The following is a 19633-nucleotide window of genomic DNA, read 5'->3' as shown; positions in this document are numbered from 1 at the left end:
GAAGCACCGTCCCACCCCTCTTTGCAAGGATCTTCCAATCTGTTCGGAGGTCCTGCCCCTCCATGGCGCAGAATCCGCCCAACTGTCCAGAGGCCCTGCCCCTCCATGCCAAGGTTTTTACCCAACTGTTCGGAAGTTCCACCCTTCTTCCTATAGATAGTGGCGATTGTGGGTGTGAAAGTCCCACCCCTCTGTTCTGTGTCCCGCCCTCTCCTCCATAGAGGATGATCCAGTGTACTCTGATCTCCTTGTGTCTGGTACGATGTGATCAGTGAGCTTACAGCAGATTTCCCACCTCCTGATTCAAAGTAAAAGTTTTGCCTTGAGTTTTACTTACTTTACTTTACTTCTTATAAAGAATGCTAAAATTGGTGTCATCATCTAATTTTCTGATGTTTCTTGGATAGCTAGCTGACAAGGATTTTGCCGCCGTCATCAACAACATCCCGGAAGGTACAGTCTACAGGTTCCCGCTGTGCTCAGTTCATGGAGTACCACTAATGAAACCTATTGCAGACCGATGGAAAGATGTGGAAAATGTGCAGGCCAGACCAGATGATATCCTCATAGTGACTTATCCCAAGGCAGGTAAGAGAGGCATGGTTCTGCACAAACAATTGTCTGCCCCATTGTCATCAATACAGTTTTCAAACTAACATCATTAATTCCCAAAAAGAGCGATAAAGGGTTTTGCCTGAACTGATTTGGTTGTTCAAGAGAGCAGAATGTTATGATGAAGGATCTTTCACATAGCTAGCTCACACTAGTGGAGAAACTTAGACTAGTGCAGCTCAAACCAAAATCCTGCTCAAGGTCAGGACAGGCAATATATGGTCAAGTCACAAGCAGGAATTAGGTTACCATCAGGGCATGTAATGTAGGCTCAAGTGCAGGAAGCAGGCCAGAGTAAGGACAGGCAATGTAGAATCAAGTCACGAACATGAAGCAGGCTAAAGTCAGAATGGGCAATATAGGTTCATGTCAAGTGCAAGAAGCAAGCCAAGGTCAGGACAGGCAATGTGGGCTCATGGAAAGTGCAGGAAAAGGGCCAAAGTCAGGACAAGGCAAAGTAGGTTCAAGTCAGGAACAGGAAGCAGGTTCAAGTCAGAACAGGCAATGTAGGCTTAAGTCAGAAATAGTAAGCAGGGGGAAGTCAGAAGAAGCAACGTAGGCTCATATCAAGTGAAGGAAACAGGCCAAAGTCAGAACAAACAATGTAGGTTCAAGTCAGGAACAGGAAGCAGGCTAAGGTCAGGACAGGCAATGAAAGCTCATGTCAAGTACAATAAGCAAACCGGAGTCAGAAAAAGCAATGTAGGCTCAAGTTAGAAGCAGGAAGTCATTACAGGTAAAGCAGGACCAACTGAGGTGCAGGAAGCAGACCAAATCTAAAACTGGCAATGCAGGTTCATGCCAAGTGCAGGAAATAGGTCAATCTTGGGGTAGGAAAATGTAGGTTCAAAGTAAGTGCAAGAGGCCAGCGAAGGTCAACACAAGCAAGGAAGGTTCCATTCAAGTTTAATGTCCATGGGTCAGGTATGACCTTTAGAGAAAACACTGTACTGTTAGGTGGGCCATACATGATACTTTTTTTTTACCTATAACCAGCAGGTTGAATGAAAAAGAAAAAAGAAAATATTCCCCTATCCACACACTCAAATGTGTGGACGGGGGAATCATTCCTGCTGTGCTATTGTATTCTGACAATGGGGAGTCTTACCTGCCGTCAGAATACAATGATCAGTGTTGCCAGCTATAGGCAGCAGTACTGACTAGTATTCAGGAAAGTCCAACAGGCTGGTTTTACATGGTTTGTTTGACAGATCAACTTTTGTACAACCAGCCAGCCCATACATGGATCAAAATTCAGCCGGTCCCTGCTAAACTGGCTGAGTTTCGATCAATGTATGGCTGGCTTAAGACTAACTTGGGGTTACTGATATACAGAAAGGGGGGAGGGGAGAAGGCGTTTTGTAGTCCTAACACACTTCCTACTCCTAGGTTGAAAGTTGTTAAATGTACCTTTTCATTTCTTATGCACCTTATGACTTCCTCCTCATGCACCTATGCATCTTACATGAGGATGCATGCTCCTTAATGATGACTTGGTGCCAACTCCTCCTCATGTTTAGTCTATGAACGCAGACTGAACATGCAGATGTCAGCACTAAGCCTGCAGTACAAATGGGAACAAGGAGCTTAGATTGACAATGTTGCTTCTCCATAAATGTACGTAAGTACATAAGTGAGTAAGCGTTGTCACCCTAGGATAGGAAGTTTGGCAGGATCACCAGGTGAAAATAAATAAAAAGAAACTTGGGAAAAGAAAGCTATTAAAGCCACCACAACTAAGGATTGGCAAGCTCAGGGCTTTTTTTCTGGCAGAATATGCAGGAACAGCGTTTGGGCACCTCTGCCAGAGAGAATGAGGAGAAGAAGCATGCTCTGTATTGCTTAGCCTTAGCAGGGCCAATGCAGCTCACTTAGTTCTGGCTGCAGCCCCAGAGAGCAGAAGGCAGAGTAATATCATCTGCACTCTGCCTCTCCCTGCACCCCGGATATTGGTTTTGGTGCCAGTCGAAGCTCAGCAGTGTGGAAAACCTCAGTGCATGTAGCCTGCCTGATTGACAGCTCACTGCTCAGTGCTCACTTTGGGCTGGAGACAAGTTGTTAAACATTTTTTGGTGAATTTGACAATGTTGCTGGATGGGGCTGTCATTGTGTGTGTCTGTTAATGAGGCTTGGATGTGGGCCTGTGCTGCCTGTGACCATCTCTTTGCTGGATGGGGATATATCTTTGTTGGATTGGGCTGTCTCTTTGTCGTATGGGGATGTCTCCTTGCTGGATTGAGCTGTCTCTTTTCTGGATTAGAATTTCTCTTTGCTGAATATATGGGGATGTCTCTTCGCTGGGTCGGGCAGCATAGTGGTGTAGTGGGTAGCACTCTCACCTAGCAGTAAAACGGGTCACTGGTTCGAATCCCAACCATGACACTACCTGCCTGGAGTTTGCATGTTCTCCCTTTGCCTGCGTGGATTTCCTACGGGTATTCCGGTTTCCACCCACACTACAAGACATGCTGGTAGGTTAATTGGCTTCTGTCCAATATTAGCCCCAGTATATGAATGTAAGTTGGGGACCTTGGATTGTTGGCTCCTTGAGGTAGGGTAGACCGATGTGAGTGTGTGATGTATGTGTGGAGTGCTGCATAAATTGATGGCGGTATATAGGTAACCTAAATAAATAATATAATAGATGAGCATCTTAATGAGACACAATGTAGAGGTACAGGGACAATTGTAGACACTCATCAACACTCACTCAGGATGGACTGGTGTCTTTATTCGACCATACTAACTAAGTCTCTGCTGGATTGGGCTGTATCTTTGAATATATGGGGATGTCTCTGCTGGATTGGGCGGTCTCTTTGCTTAATATATTGGAATACCCCTTTGCTGGATATATGAGGATATCTTTGCTGGATTGGGCTGTATCTTTGCTGAATATATGGGAATGTCTCTGTTGGATTGGGCTAACTCTTTGAATATATGGGGATATATCAGAAATATATGGGAATATCCCTTTGTTGGATATATCAAGACCTCTGTTTGGTGGCTATATGGGAATAACCCTGCTGAATCGGACTGTATCTTTGCTGGGTTGGTCTGTCTCTTTGCTGAATATATGGGGATATCTGTTTTCTGGATTTGGGCCGTCTCTTTGCTGAATATATGAGTCTGTCTTTTTTATATAGATTGGGCTGTCTCTTTGCTGGATTGAGCTGTCTCTTTGCTGGATTGAGCTGTCTCTTTGCTGAATTGAGCTGTCTCTTTGCTGGATTGGGATGTCTCTTTGCTGGATTAAGCCATCTCTTTGCTTCAAACTGTATATGGAGATGTCTTTTTACTGGATATATGAGGATGTTTCTGCTGGATTGGGCTGTATCATTGCTTAATGTATGCAGGTGTCTCTTTGCTGAATGGGTTTGTTAAATTGGACTGTCTTTTTGCTGGATTGGGCTGCCTCTTTGCTCAATTGGGTCATCTATTTGCTGGTTTGGGCTACCTTTTTACGGAATATATGGGGATATCTCTTTGCTTAATTACATTTTCATGTGATATTCTCCAAGCCACTATGTTTCTTTGACTGCTAGTTCGCGCTTGAGTGGGAAAACTGGCTTATCACATTTTGAAAAAAGAACAAAAATAAATATTTGACAATATTTGAACCCCTGGTGAGAAATCTACATTAATAGCGCTACTAGTGATATGTCAGGGCTCTGTATACCTTTGGATTTTCATAACCAATCCCAAATGTTTACAGTGTGTCTAATTTGTAATGTCTTTGCATGCTTATATGAATTCCACAGTTTGGCCGCTTTGATATATAAAATAAATAGGTTGGTCCGTTAATACTCACTGTTCTCACTAGCTCAAGAGTGTAGTTACAGGTTGCATTTGTACTGAAGCGTTGCTGATGATGGGAGTAAACCCTTTCCTTTAAAGAGGCCCTGTCACCAGACCATTTATTTAATCAAAAATCTTTCTGTAAAATATATTCTCCCTCTAGGAAAGTTTGATCACTTTGACCATTCTCCTCTTGTTTAGGGCTAAGATTATTCCCCCTCCCGTCTTCATGCTTCACCAGTTGTGCCTAGTAAATAGAGTTATTTTGAGAAATACAGACTATTATAGTCAAACATTTCACAAATTTGCTGGGCTTCCCTACGCCTTAGTGAGAAGATCCACAAAATGGGCACTGTTGATACGGCCTGTAGCTCAGATTCTGGACCTCTGTTGACCTTTAATTCTACTTTTTCTATTGCTATTTTCATCTGAGATGTCTTTAGGCACAACATGGATGCAAGAAATTGTGGACTCCATAATGAATGATGGTGAAGTAGAGAAGACCAAGCGTGCTCCTATGTATATACGTTCTCCATTTCTGGAGAAGTTCTCCCCACCTCCCTTGCCTTCTGGTAAGCTTGGATTAGATTTTAAACAGTTTGACTCATGAAATTCTGAACTTGGAATTGACAACTTCACTTCTTTCTTCAGGTTTGGATGTTTTGAATAATACACCATCTCCCCGAAAAATAAAAACCCACCTTCAGTTCGAGCTGGTGCCAAAATCTTTTTGGGAGCAAAAGTGTAAGGTAGGAGTGAGGATGGGATAACCACAATGAAAAGTGTAATTTCTAAACATTTCATCATCTTTTGGGGTTAAGGGGAGAAAGTTTTGTTTGATTCAACATGTCCCAGACCATGATCTGCTGCTGGATACCATTATCAGAACTTTGCAAAATCCACTTATTTTTGTTACCACTTCTGCCACACCTAAAAAAGCACTGTCTAGTCAGGTGCTGTTCTTTCCATAATTGCCATTGGAACTTATGAGAATAGACATTTCTGATGATACATAATGAAGGACATAATAAAGGGTCAGTCTACAGAAAGGCCTTGTCTACCTAACTCTGATCTGGTAGATTCTGGAGAGTTAAATCACTTGATGTTTGTCATCAGGAATGAGCTCAGTGTTTGGTCCGAACATAACTTTGGATAGAACACTGGCTGTTCAGATGTTCTTCTGAATATTTAGGGCATTTGGTGTGGATCTATGGCTGTCAATGGTTGCTAGGGAAGCAACAGGTGCTTGCATCCGCCATCTCCTCCAGAAGTCCGCAGAAGTAAGCAGAGCCACTGTTAGAAATCATGAGGCCTCCTACAGCTTACCTAGCTGTTCCCTGATCCCGTGTTGAAACAAAGTGCAGGTTTCTCTTCAAATTATATTTATCTTTCTACAGCCTGTTATCAGGTCCTCCATTCACTTCTATAGAGCGGCGAATTTAAACAGACCATCCGCAAAAAAAAAAAAACTAAGGTGATCCATTCCACTCCTTCTGGGTGCTTGGGTGCAGGGGCGTATCTTCCACGAGGCAAACGAGGCATTTGCCTTGGGTGGCATATTTCGGGGGCTGCCCCCCCCCCCAGGTAGAAGGGACATGGTCATGTCCAGTAGTTCAGGATAGATGACGCCATCATCCTGCTCCCTGGGCAATCGGTGGATCTGGCTGAGAATGTGTCCATCCAATTGGTCCGATTGTCTGGGAATGGGGACATTGCTGGGCTCGGTGCTCCAGGAGAAGGGACGGGTGGGGAAGTATTTGCGGTGCTCAGTGTCAGGTCGGTTCCTGGGCTCCCAGCTCCAGAGGATACCCTGCAGGAGAAGCACTGTCCCGCCCCTCTATACAAGGCAATACTGTCTGTCAATACTATACTGCCAATTTGTTTGGTGCAAAAACCGACCAACTGTTCGGAGGTTCCACTCTTCCTCCTATAGATAGTGCTGATTGTGGGTGTGAAAGTCCCACCCCTCTGCTCTGAGTCCCCACCCTCTCCTCCATAGAGGATGATCCAGTGTACTTTGATCTCCCTGTGTCTGGTACAATGTGATCAGTGAGTTTGCAGCATATTTCCCTCCTCCCGTATTAGTGGGTGGTGAAGCCGGAAATCTGGTCTCCAGAGTCATCCACCACAATACAAGACACCTAGGGCTGCTAATGTATTTTGGGAGACATTTGGAGTCCGTATGCCGTTTTTTCTTTTACAAAAAGAAGCTTTGAGGGGCATGTCAGTTGCCGACAATTTAAAACTCTTTTTTTCCCTTGCTAATGTTAAAAAATGCTTTTTTTGCATTGGTACAGGCTCCCCAGGGCAGTTTCCACTGTGCCTCTCCCCCCCAAATAAACATTTCTGGACACCCCTTGCCTATTGCCCAAAAAATTAGCATTTTTAATTTGACAGATTCCGCTCCCATTGATTTCAATTGGGGCTTGAGTTTAGCAGCCAAACTTCTTTAAAGTTCCCCAAACCTTGTCCGAACTGAACCCAAGGCAGTTCAGCTCATCACTATTTGGTATATATCTCTTGCACCCTCTGCTGGGGAGACCTCTGCGCTGAGTTCCTTAGTTTACACACCTTCTGTGAGGTCTTCCCAATCAACATGCTTCCTCTAGTCTCTGCAACTGGTGGCCATCACTTGGCCTATAAGGTATTATTGCCCGTAAATTCTGAATAAGACGGAGTACCACCAGTCTCTGGGAAATACTGGTTTGGCTAATAAAGTTTTTGACTCCTCAGTATGATTTTGTTTCTCCAGACCATATGTAGATCACAAGACATACTTCCCAAATGCTAAAGTTTACAAGATAATTTTCAGCATATACAAAACAACGATGGTGTCTTCTTCATCCACTTGCAGGCAGTTTACATTGCTCAAAATGTCAAGGACACCGCGGTGTCATATTATTTCTTTGATCAGATGAATAAGACTCAGCCAGATCCCGGGACCTGGGATCAGTATGTGGAAAAGTTCCTAAAGGGCGAAGGTACGTGTAGACTTTAAGCTCATCTAAAGGCTCTAGTTTTTTATTCTAAAAGAAATGAGCAGGTATTTTCAAGGCAAATGGACATGTCACCTGCCATAAAATAAATGCTAATGACCTATTTTGTAAATGGCAACTGCCAACGGGAGGCTTTATTTCTCCTGTGCTAGAGGAGATAGGAGGGACTAAGCAGGGCTTCTACATAATTTCCCTAATTCCTTTAGCTAGAGCAATGTGCTGTCAATCTAAAGATCTGTACATGAAGCCAGGTGTGGCTTTTCCCTGGCAGCCCTATCAGTAATGCCAGCATCTAAGCATCTACAGCAAGAAGGACAATGCTGCAATTAGTATCTAAGCAGCTACAAACCAAAAATGTACACACCAAGCTCTCAAACCATAAATCCATATGATTATGTGGATGAAAGTACTATAGCAGCCTTTCTCAATCTTTCTACCCCAGGGGAACCCTTAAAATAATTTTCAGGTCTCGGGGGAACCCCTGATAAAACCCATTCATTGGGGGTCAGTGGAAACAATGCCCCTTACTTTGGTGTTCAGTGAGAAGAATGCTCTTTTTACAGTGGTGGTAAGAATGGCCCCCTTACAGAGAGTTATAAAAATCATTGGTGTCATACCACTGGCTCCATCAACTGGCATTTGCTCAGATCTATGTAGGCACCATCAAACAGGAAGTAAATTGGCCACAGCTCAAGGAACCCCTAGCCACCTCTGAAGGAACCCTAGGGTTCCACGGAACCCTGGTTGAGAATGGCTGTACTATACAGTCCCTGACAAAAGTCTTGTCGCTTCTCTATTTTGTAGAAACTCCTGCTATTAACCTGACTTTTAATTAATCAATTGGTGTTAGAAATAGCTCATATGAAAAGCTAAAGCTCTCCCAAATGATGTTTAATGCACTGAAATAAATTAGTTTCACTGAAAAAAGATTTATCATTTAATCAAGACAGACAGGTCAAATTTTGGCAAGACAAAAGTTTTGTCACCTATACAGAAATTGAACAACTTTACTGAAAATCCAAAAATATGTCAGAAAATTAAGTAGTGGTGCTGTGAGATCCAAATTTAATATCTTGTATGACTTCCATGAGCTTGAAGGACAGCATCCATGCGGTTTGGCAAGGATTCATACAATTTATTGATGAAGTCATCAGGAATAGCAAAGAAAACAGTATTGCATACCTCCCAGAGTTCATCAATATTCTTTGGTTTCGTCTTCCATGCTTCATCTTTCATCCTACACCACATATGCTCAATGATGTTCATGTCTGGTGACTGGGCTGGCCAATTCTGGAGCATCTTGATCTTCTTTGCCTTAAGGAACTTTGATGTGGAGATGGAAGTATGCGATGGAGCACCATCCTGCTGCAAAATTTGGCCTTTTTTATGGTTGGGAATATAAGGGGTAGCTAAGATTTCTTGGTATTTTAGACTATTGATGTTGCCTTCCACCCTGCAGATCCCTCGCACACCCCCATACTGGATGTAACCCCAGACCATGATTTTGCCTCCACCAAACTTTACTGTTTTCTGGGTAAATCTCGGCTCCATGCGGGTTCCAGTAGGTCTCCTGCAATATTTGCGGAGACTGGGGTGTAATTCAACAGAAGATTCATCTGAAAAATACACCTTCTGCCACTTTTCCAGAGTCCATCCTTTTAGCAGGCTGTGGCCCTTGGCAAATGCCACACGGTTTTTCAATCGTCTTTTGTTTAGTGCTGGCTTATGGGCACTGATTCGACCATGGAGGCCATTTCGAGACAGAATCTGACAAACTGTTCTGGTTGACACAGGGACTTCAGGGGACCAGGTCTCGTGGAGCTCTGCTGCAGTGGAAAATGGGATGGTCTTGGATTTTCGAGCCAACAAACGGTCCTCTCGAGCAGTTGTCTTGGACAAGGCCTGACCTGGCCTTGTCCAAAATGTGTCCAGTCTCTTCAAATCTTTTTTTTTTATCCTCTGAACTTGACGCTGAGGCACATTGAAGGTGTCTGCCACATCAGCAGTGGATCTGGTCTTGATAATCAACACTTTAGTCTTCGGGTAAAACTTAGGCATGTTTGCAGAGGTCTAGTTGCAGTTGAGAAGGTCTAGTGTACTGGTGTTCTTTTTATACACACCTGAGACCTAATTGATCCATTATTAGTCACAGGTGAAGGTCATATAACAAGGCGACAACACTTATGTCTTGGCAAAAATTGACTCAATGGGCTTTACCAAGCTGTGAATACTTTTTGTCAGTTTCATTTTGCACTGAAACATTATTACAAAAAAATAAAACCACTGTATTTATTCAGACATAAAAATAGCCATTTATGGGGTCCTAATCTGCCCTTACCCCGCTGGAGTGCTACTGAAAAACGGCTACTGCCATGTCCTCGCTCTTTCATTCTCCCTTTTTTTTCTCTCCCCCCCCCCCCTTTTCTATTTTCTTTTCCTTCCCCTATTCACCCTTATCCTTGGGAATTTTGGTTCCCTTCCTTTAAGGAAAGTTGTAAAAGCAGGCAGGGAGAGCCCCAGCATCGTTACACCAGAAAGAACACTGCTCTTGATAAGTTTGATTCTGGTTGGAGACGAACGTTTGATCTGCTACTCTATGCAATCTTTGGTACCGTAAATTGTTGTGAATGTTTTCAACCTCTGTACATTCTATGAGCCTAGAGTGTAATGTATGTATATTTACATTTATATTTGTATCGTGGTGCCCGCACCCCTGCTTGGAGTTAAATAAAATGTTATATTTGAAAAAAAAAAAGCCATTTATTTAATTTTTATATTTTTATTTTCATCTTATTTTATTATACTCTAAATGACTCAGTTAGAATGGGTTTTTGACAAGGAATCTAGAATTGTAAAAATGTTAAACTGTAATGTGGTCCAACTGTTGATCCATGCTTAACAATAATTATTACGTTAAGAGTACAAATTATTAGCTGAACCGCACATACTGTATTTACCATTCTTTTAATATAAGTGTTTGACACATTCTGTTTGATAACTTTTTGCATGTACAAATTATCCAGAAAACAATAAAAATTATGGAAAAAAAATAATAAAGAATCATAAGCCATAAAATGAAGTACATGCAGATTCAGTTACCAATTGACTGTGACACAAGATCAACCGCTCCTCATTGTGGAGCCGATGTGGAGGATAAAACACTCCTGGGTGTACAAGCCGATGTGGGGATGGCTGGGGGGGAGATGACAGTGTCCACAGTGTTTGCAGGTGGCAAACCAACAGACTGGATAGGCGTTCCGACACGCCATAGATGACACAGGCTGTAATCTGACTGGAAGACACAAGAGAGACACGGAGGGCTGGAGTGGACGGCAAGCCCTGGGGTTGCCACAACAACATGTTTCACACGCGTGCGCTTTATCAAGTCCTAAGTACCCGTTGGTAACTGGATGTGCATGTAATTTATTTTATGGCTTCTGATTTTAAGACTATTTTATGCCTGAATAAATGCAGTGGTTTTTTTCTTGGATACTTCAATGGCAGTTCCTCTTTTCACCATTCCTATCATACATCTGACATAGAACTATGACTTGCCACAGTTATTGCCATTAGAGGTCCCGAGCACTGTGTACGTCTTCCTTGTTTAAGCAGCAACAGTAACAGCAAGAGTGATAACATGTCTGTCAGCATCTACGCAGCTATAGCAGCAGCAAGAATGACAACATGATATACAAAATAATGGACCCTAACAAACTAAATCTAAGGACTATAACGGTACCCAATTTTTATAAAAAGTATCAAAAAATATTTATTATATAATAAAATTGCACACATATACATATCAAAAAACATACAAAACACACAAAAACTGCACATAGAACATAACCAAAACCATCTAGTACTCCTTGAATACAGGTTCTTGTTGGCTTTTCTATGGGAGAGCACAGTGAGATGCTGTAATTTCAACGCAGATTGCGTTTCGCAGGAGATAACCCACTTCTTCAGGAAAAGTTTCAGCAAGAATACTCACGGTTCTATCTCACTCCACGCTGATCTGAGGAACAACATGATGGGAACCTCTTTACCTGCCTAATAAAATACCTTATATATCACCAGGTGCACACTAGACAATTTGACTATTGATACCTAGTTTCAATTACTTAGGATCTAAGGACTATCTTGGAAAATGAGGAGCACCACCCTGTGGCATTCTATGGGTGACAAAGACCATTTAGGAGGACCATTCAATGTGTTTCTATTTTGATGTTGTTGACTGAAGAAGCGGGAATAAAATTACATTCAATAAAAACCAATTGACAGGTTCATCTGCAGGTTGAAGTTCATCCCTTTTAATATGTAAATGAATAAACCAAAAGATACAAAAATAAACAATGTTTCTTTTTATCTTTCTGATTCAACTGCTGAGCAATGTTGTTGATAAACATTGCCCACTTTGTTTACACTTCAGCTGTCAACAGGGGAACCCCACTGACAGCCGAATGAGTCATCAGTTGATTAGGAATCAGCGGCCGCATTTCTTAAAGCGGCAGTCCGCCTTTTTTTTTTAAAAAGCCAGCAGCTACAAATACTGCAGCTGCTGACTTTTAAAATAATGACACTTACCCGCCCAGCGCGTCTGCGATGTCGGCACCCGAAGCCGATCTCTCGGGTGCTGCCACCGCCATCTTGGGTATGGGAATCAGGAAGTGGAGCCTTTCGGCTTCATTTCCCAGTTCCCTACTGCGCATGCGCGAGTCGCGCTGCGCAATAAGGATGGTCCCCGCTGTCTCTGGGATCCGTGTGTTTCCCAGCAGGCAGCGGGGGACCTTCGGAAAGGGGAGTAGATTCTGCGGAAAGGGGTGTAGCTTCTGCAGAATCTACGCCGGAAGTGGGTGCAGATACCTGTACTGTACAGGTACCTGCACCCCCCTCCCCCCTGAAAGGTGCCAATTATGGTGCCGGAGGGGGGGAGGGTTCCAATGAGCGGAAGGTCCACTTTAGGGTGGACCTCTGCTTTAACAATTGATAATTGCCGTTTTTGTTTTGTTTGTTTGCTTGGTATTTTTCATTTTTTTCTTTTTTTTTGTTTTTTTTTTTACATTTTAGCTGTCAGTGGGGGAATCCCACTGAAAGCTGAAAGAATGGAGTCTGAAAGTATCCATTTTGGAGCATGAGTACCGATGCTTGTGCAAATGCTCAGTATTGGCACCAATACCGGTATTTGTGCAACCCTAATTATTATTATATAGGATTTTTATAGCGCCAACAGTTTGCGCTTGTTGGGTCCTGCCTTCCTGCCTGGGGCAGGCTCAAGAGAGAGTGGGGACCGCATGGGAGCCAGAGGGTCCATGTTATCTGCAATGATGTAGCCTTCGTCTACCAACCCAAGGGAGTCACTATTAGTGGATACTACCAGTTAGGGACTCACACCTTTACAGGCATGCCTTGGCAGCCACAGAATAGTTAGCTAGGAGTTGGACTGAGATGCACCTATATTGGCATAGGTGACAGGTAACTACTGCACACAGTGTACTGCTCATCTATTAGCCGGGGTACCGCCATAATGTTGACGTCCACATAAACACAGCCCCAGCTGGTCCCAAGCATTGATCAGCATGCACATGCAAGAAAGGTACCCTCTTCTGCAGGGCAACTGGCCCCACCAACAAGGGGTTATACCACTGAAGCACTGACTGCTTGCCTGACAGACCTTTCAAGCAGATAAAACTACTCTGACAAAGTGATATCATTTTTACTACAATGCATATTCCCTTCTTTTGTAGTTGCCTGGGGAAGCTGGTTCAATCATGTGATTGGCTGGTGGAATGCCAAGGAGAAGCACAACATCCTCTATGTGTTTTATGAAGATATGAAGGAGGTGAGGTGGGGAATTGAGAGGTAATGGTATAAAAGTATTTCCTGAAAACTAAAGGTGTCCTTCTGCAGTATAAGAAGTAGGAGATTGCAGAGTGATAGAGAGATGAGCTCATGATTGTATGGCGTCCCTTTTTACTCTCCAGTCGCAGGGTGGAGGGAAGACCCATGAGTGAAAATAAAACTGCAGCAAAAAAAAAGTCTCCTCTCAGACTGTGATGTGGGGCACGGTGTGTACATTTCAGGACAAGATGGGCAGAAAAACAAATCCTTTAGTGGGTAAAATGGCTAACTTATACATATTTATCTGTTTCCTTGGAGTTCAGCTCTAAACATATTATGGGCATAACCTCATACCTGTGCTAATGCCTCAGCTCCTGAAAATAATCTCAGTACTGTGTGTAATATAATAAATTTTCCATGATCGTCAGCTCCATCTACTGGCCATAACGTGGTATGAAATGTGACAATCAGAAAAATATCACATTATGACCACTAGATGGAGTGAACGGTTATGGGAAATACACGTTAGACACATTTCAATTTTGTGTAGGGAGGGTTCAGCCTCTTATACGTTGGTTACGTTCATGACAGTTGTCCTGAAAGCGTGTTACATAAATGTTTTTGAACAGGACCCAAAGCGAGAGATAAGGAAAGTGATGGAGTTTCTGGGGAAGAACCTTTCAGAAGAAGTTCTGGATAAGATCTGCCACCACACCTCTTTCAAAGCCATGAAGGAAAACCCAATGGCTAATTATTCCACCGTTCCTGATATAATTCTGGACCAGGCCCGTTCGCCCTTCATGAGGAAAGGTAAGGTTTTGTACATCGTTCTTGCTCACTAAAAAAAATACTGATTTAAGTGTTTGTCCACTTTTTCTAAGACAAAGAATATTTAGAGAGTAAATTTGGTGAAGCTCGGTTTCTACTAATTTGGCTTAAAGAGGAAGTAAACCCTGATGGGTTTACTTCCTCTTTCATTCCCTGCAAAGGTAAAGCATAATGGACTACTATGCATCACATAGCAGCCCATTATGTGTCACTTACCTGACACAGGAGTCAGCGAAGTCACCACTGTCCCCTGTAGTCCGGCTCATCCATCTTCTCGGTGGGTCTCGCTGCTCCGCCGCTGTCATTCGGTGAAGCCGCGATGACATCACTCCCGCACATGCACACGGGAGCCACCACTCGCAGCATATTACCGTAGACAGCGGTGCCTGTCTTTCGGCAAATATCTCCTAAACTGCGTAGGTTTAGGAGAGATTTCTTGGGCCTACAGGTAAGCCTTAATCTAGGCTTACCTGTAGGTCAAAGCCGTTTGTACGGGTTTACAACCACTTTAAACTTTGATTTCCCCACAACAATGACACTGCCAGTGGCAATATAACAGGGCTATCGTCAGGAACACTAGGGGTCTCCTAGCCATATTTTCAATGTTTTGTGACTTCTACAGCAATGAAGCCCAATGCTGGGGCATAGTGGCATATCCAGGGACAAACAGTTTTTAAGAGCCAGAAGCTGAGGGTTTCAGCAGATAGGGCATTTTTTTGGTGTGTTCTCTGTGTTAACATAATAGGCAGAAGGCTGCCACTAAAGTTTGATATCTAACTAGTCCTGGTCTTCACTAAGGACCTGCTCAAAGAGATTTTGACTTTGATGTGTTGTATTCCAAGGTCATGGTCCTTGGGCCTTTCAAGCTGGCACCAACAGACAGGTAAGCTGAAGCAAGATACAGAAAATCAGGCAGAAGAGTTATCTGAAGACAAGAAAGTCATAGCAGGCAGAGAGACAATATACAAGCATGACTACAGATTCTACATGCCCACAGGTACTAAGAATCAAGTCAAGGTAGAAGACAGAATACACTCAGAAACTGATATGTATAAAGCACAGGTCAGGACACTCAAAGATACACAGGCCTGATACTCTAGTTTGGGGTAAAAAATAATAAAAATAAGACGGGGTAGGGCCAAACCTAAAGGTAAGGTTTGTAATGACACTGGGTCTGGGTAGCAGACTAGTAAGACAATAGACATGCAATTTACTATCAGTAATAAAAGGAAGAATGATTGTTCAATGGCCAATTGATATTCAAGACAAGATTTGGTAGAGTACTGAGTTTTAGACAAGAGCCAGGAAGTCGAGACTAACACAGAACTAGCAATAAGGAAATGGATAATGGTCATTAAATGCCCAAAGGGTAGTCAGGCCTAGGATTGAGAAAGTATGGAGTTCGAGACTAGAGACAGAAAGGAGTGATAACTAAAACAGAACTAGCAGTAACGAACGAAAGAATGGTCATTAAGGCTGGCTTCATACTGGTACGACATACGCTCCGACTTTGGAGCACATGTCGCATAACGTGTCTAAAACAGCGATTCCCTATGAGAGCTGTCTTAACTGGTCTGACACAAGTTGCTCCAACTTTGAAAAAGGTTCCTGCACTGCTTTGGTCCGACTTTGGTCCTACTTCAGCCCATTGAATACCATTGAAGTTGGATTAAAGTTGGATCCTTGTCCAAACATCTGACTTATGACATCCGACATGGTGATTACAGCATCAGTAAAAGGAATTTTATTCACTTTGGGATTGAGTTGATTATTCAAAGGACAAGTCGGACTATCTCAAAGTCGGAGCAAAATTTTATCTTGTTCATTCAAGTCGGATGGAAGTAGGACCGATGTTGCAGGGCAAAGAAGGATGACAGATGTACAACAGTCGTGTAGTACCAGTGTGAACCCAGCCTGAATGCCCAATGGTTAGCCAAGACTTGGCTTGGGGGAGTACTTGCTGTGAGGAAGGAGTAAGGACCAAGGCAGAACAGACAACAATGGACACAGAGAAGATCCAGAAGACAGACAAAGAGGCAATAGAATAAAATCCAAGTATGTGAAACCATCACATCCACTTAATCATGAGGACTTAAGCCGGGTACACACTATTTTTTTTTTTTTTCATTCAACCCCATGGGTTAAACGAAACAAAAACATCAGCTCCAGTAGGAGCTGCTGTACTAACTATGCAAGGTTAGTTCAACAATCTACCCTGCTGAGCTGTTGTGTTCTGACAGGGGGATGGTCCCCCCGCTAAAACACTCCGCTCAGCGCCGGGAGTCGGGGGCATGCTGGTTTTCCAGCATGCTCGGCCGGCTTCTGTTGGATAGACTGACATACACATGGGCTGAATGTCTGACTTTTTTGTTTTGTAGTGGTCATTGTCTCCTGACATTTGGCCCATGTGTACACGGCATCAGACAAAATACAAAACGATGGGTACAGAGAAGAAGCAGATTCACAGATAATACATGACCACAGATACCGGAGGTCAAGGCAAGGGCTAAACAAAAACGTTAGGTTTCTACAGACACTGGTGTTGGGTAGCAGGCTAGTCAAGTGATGGACACAGAATGTACCAGCAATAACGAAAAGAAGACTGGTCATTAAATGCCCAATGGATAACCAAGACTAAACTTGGTAGCGTATGGAGTTTAAGACTAGGGTCAGGAAGGATTGAGGACCAGAAGTAACAAAAGGTAGAATGGTCGGTAAATACCCAATGGAAAACCAAGACTAGGCTTGGAAGAGTATGATGCTGAAGCCTAGGAAGCCAGGAAGGAGTGAGGTCTAACACAAAACACACAAGAATGGACACAGAGAAGAACCAGAAGACATAGGCAAAAGCATCAAATCCTAATTTGTGAAACCATCACATCAGCTGAATGATGATTCCACCATCCCCATGCAGACAAGAGTAGGACTGGAGATCCGATGCTTAGTTAGAAGGACCCTGTTGATTTTAAGTAAACTCACCACAGTTCTATTTCTCTTCAAGTATCTCTATATCTTTTTCTAGCTGACATTTTGATCTCTCCACTTTTAATTTAGGTGAAGTTGGAGACTGGATAAATCATTTTACAGAATCGCAGAATAAAATGTTTGACGAGGAATATGAAAAGAGAATGAAAGGAAGGGACCTGAAATTCCACACTACCATCTGAAGATGAATTGTGGAGCCTGGAGATGTAGCAAAAAACTGAACAACAATGTCTGTTATCGTCATGTATTGGTTTGGATATGACAAGTGGTTCTCAACCTCAGTCCTCAATTACCCCCAACAGTCCATGTTTTCAGGTTTTCCTTTATTTTGCACAGCTGCTTTAAATTGATATCAATGGCATGGTATTGATAAGAGCTATTTTAGCTAAGGGAAGTTCCCAAAAAATGGGCCATTGGAGGTACTTGAGGACTGACGTTGAGAACTACTGCACTAAACTACCTCAAAAATCTGCTACTAGACTGTGGCTTCCACTATACATAATACAAGAACCAATGGTGCACTGTTTCTTTAAATAAGGGGTGTCCAACCAGTGGCCTGGGGGCCACAGGTAGCCCGCGGAGCCCTCTGATGTTGCCCGTGACCTCCTGCTCTGGGATGGCGGGTTGGCAAGTCCAGATTGTGGGTTGCCAACCCACCATCCCAGAGCAAGAGTGATGTGGATGAAGCCGATGGTAGAGGAAGCAAGTGGTTGCTGAGCAGAGCCGCATAAGCTGACCTGAATGGAAAACTGTTGTTAAAGGTAAGTTTATTACTAAAATCGATATGTATATGGGCATATCTGGGCTGCTTTCAAACTGATTTGCAGGTGCAGCGCAGAACACCTGCAGGTTACCTGCACTGAGCCATAGACTTCTGTTATTACCTGTGGGTTTGGTGAACTTCTGAAAGTGCACCACCCCTGCAGGATATAAATAGAAGTCTATGGCAAAGTACAGCTAAGCCACAGGTGCACTGCGCTGCACCCTCAGTGTGGGTAAACCACAGAGCGTCGGTGTGAAAGGAGCCTTAGGCTGCTGTTGACACGATCGGTTCCGACACAATCAGTACCTCCGTTCACCTCTGTTGAACCACAGATGTAAACAGACTTGTGGCCATTTACACCCACACCTACCTCCAATCTGATAAAAAAAAAACACAGAGGGGGGGGGGGGGGGTGGATTCCGTCCCCTTCCATCTGGGCAGATCTTATCTGAGGGCCCATAGAGTTGAGTCTGCTCTGCATGTGTGGAGTGGACTTGGACCTGTCATCCGCCCGCTTATTGTGGCCTGTGACTAGTTACCAAGTTGCTTAAGTGGCCCTCACTCTTCAAAAGGTTGGGTACCCCTGCTTTAAATCATCATACTAACATGTACATCATAAACCAACCAATGAAGAATAAACCATTAAAGGTAAAGTGTTAAGTGCAATCATTTATATATGGGGGAAAAAGGTGTTCTTGTGACCACAATTAAATGTGCAAACTTATAAATGTCCATATAAAGTGCCAAAAAGTCCATCAAAAGCCTTCCCACTGTTTTGTATCCTACAATGTATTGCATTATTTATTTTTCTTGCTATAGTAGGGGGATACAGGAAATACAGAGAGATTCCCTCCAATAGGTCACAAGTATCACCTGGCATTAGAGTGAACTTAACAAATACGCATTTACTCAAATTAAAATAATTAACATATAGTAAAGTTAACCTTCCAGAGAATGTTTATAGAACTAGTAAGGGAAGCCGACTCCACTCATATCTTATGAGGCCATCTTGAATCCTATGAGCAGACATTCCAGAGAGCGGGGCCCGGGCTTAAGGTTTGGACTACGCCTTAAATGCCAGCGTGGGGCCCCCGCTTGTCATTGTCAAAGAAAGTAACCCATAAAGTGTCAGCAATATTATAACATCACTGAGCTAGTCAGATGAGAATAGCTGAAGGGGAAGCTTTCACAATGCACATGTGCACTAAAGGGGTCATTGAGTAGTTTAATGCACATACAATTTAGTCTGGTTATTGGGGAGTTAAAGTAGAATTAAAGACACTTTTTTTTTTTTTGGATAGAGTAAGGGAGGGTTATAACCCCTGTCAGTTTTTTGGTTTTGTTCTTTGCCATCTGTGTCCCATTGGGGAGATTTCCGTTCACTTCCTGTGCCACAGCCAAAACAGGAAGTGAAAGTAAATCCCTCCAAAATGTGGAAATCCCTGGTTGTCATCAGAACCTGTGTCCCCATTGGAAAATTTCCCCTCTATTGCTGTTCTGGGAACCCGGCATTTTAGATTATTTGTTTTTTTCACGTTCATTCTCTATGATAACGATAAACAGAATAAATAGGGTGAATCTCCCTAATGGGGGGGCATTGACAGCAATAAAAACCTAGCAGAGAAGAAGGCGCTACTAAGTGCAGTAATAAAACACTTTAATGACAAGGAAGGGTTAAAAACACTTACAAGATGGAAGTGAAAAACAGGAATATCAATGAACCTATAATGTCCAATGGGATGCCTCTACACCTGACAGGGGTTTGAATCCCTCTACACTCCAAAATTGTAGTTATTAAATTCCTTTAGTTATATTT

The 19633-nt window shown here is 43.0% G+C and overlaps 1 protein-coding gene across 2 annotated transcripts; it reads left to right on the top strand.

The window, feature by feature from the left end:
- Positions 1 to 389: 389 nt before the first annotated feature.
- LOC143923632 (sulfotransferase 1C1-like) lies at positions 390 to 18470 on the top strand. Of its 2 annotated transcripts, none has more exons than XM_077447432.1 (7): positions 390 to 588; positions 4851 to 4979; positions 5059 to 5156; positions 7262 to 7388; positions 13148 to 13242; positions 13871 to 14051; positions 17124 to 18470. In XM_077447432.1, the coding sequence occupies exons 1-7, from the start codon at positions 501 to 503 to the stop codon at positions 17234 to 17236; spliced, it is 831 nt and encodes a 276-aa protein (XP_077303558.1). In that variant the 5' UTR covers positions 390 to 500; the 3' UTR covers positions 17237 to 18470. The 2 variants fall into 2 exon arrangements, with proteins under 2 accessions (XP_077303558.1, XP_077303559.1); XM_077447433.1 differs by having other exon boundaries at positions 463 to 588; positions 4841 to 4979.
- Positions 18471 to 19633: the final 1163 nt, after the last annotated feature.

This window comes from Lithobates pipiens, unplaced genomic scaffold (genome assembly GCF_037356315.1).
Source record: "Lithobates pipiens isolate NorthernLeopardFrog02 unplaced genomic scaffold, aLitPip1_a1.2 Scaffold_22, whole genome shotgun sequence".
NCBI classification, from domain to species: Eukaryota; Metazoa; Chordata; class Amphibia; order Anura; family Ranidae; genus Lithobates; species Lithobates pipiens.
This window is presented reverse-complemented; position numbering and strand designations above follow the sequence as displayed.

Coding starts and splice junctions, on each gene's coding strand:
- LOC143923632 (XM_077447432.1), top strand. CDS start 501: ATGAAACCTATTGCAGACCGATGGAAAGATGTGGAAAATGTGCAGGCC. Junction 7,389..13,147: donor AAAGTTCCTAAAGGGCGAAG/GTACGTGTAGAC, acceptor CTTCTTTTGTAG/TTGCCTGGGGAAGCTGGTTC. Junction 14,052..17,123: donor TTCGCCCTTCATGAGGAAAG/GTAAGGTTTTGT, acceptor CTTTTAATTTAG/GTGAAGTTGGAGACTGGATA.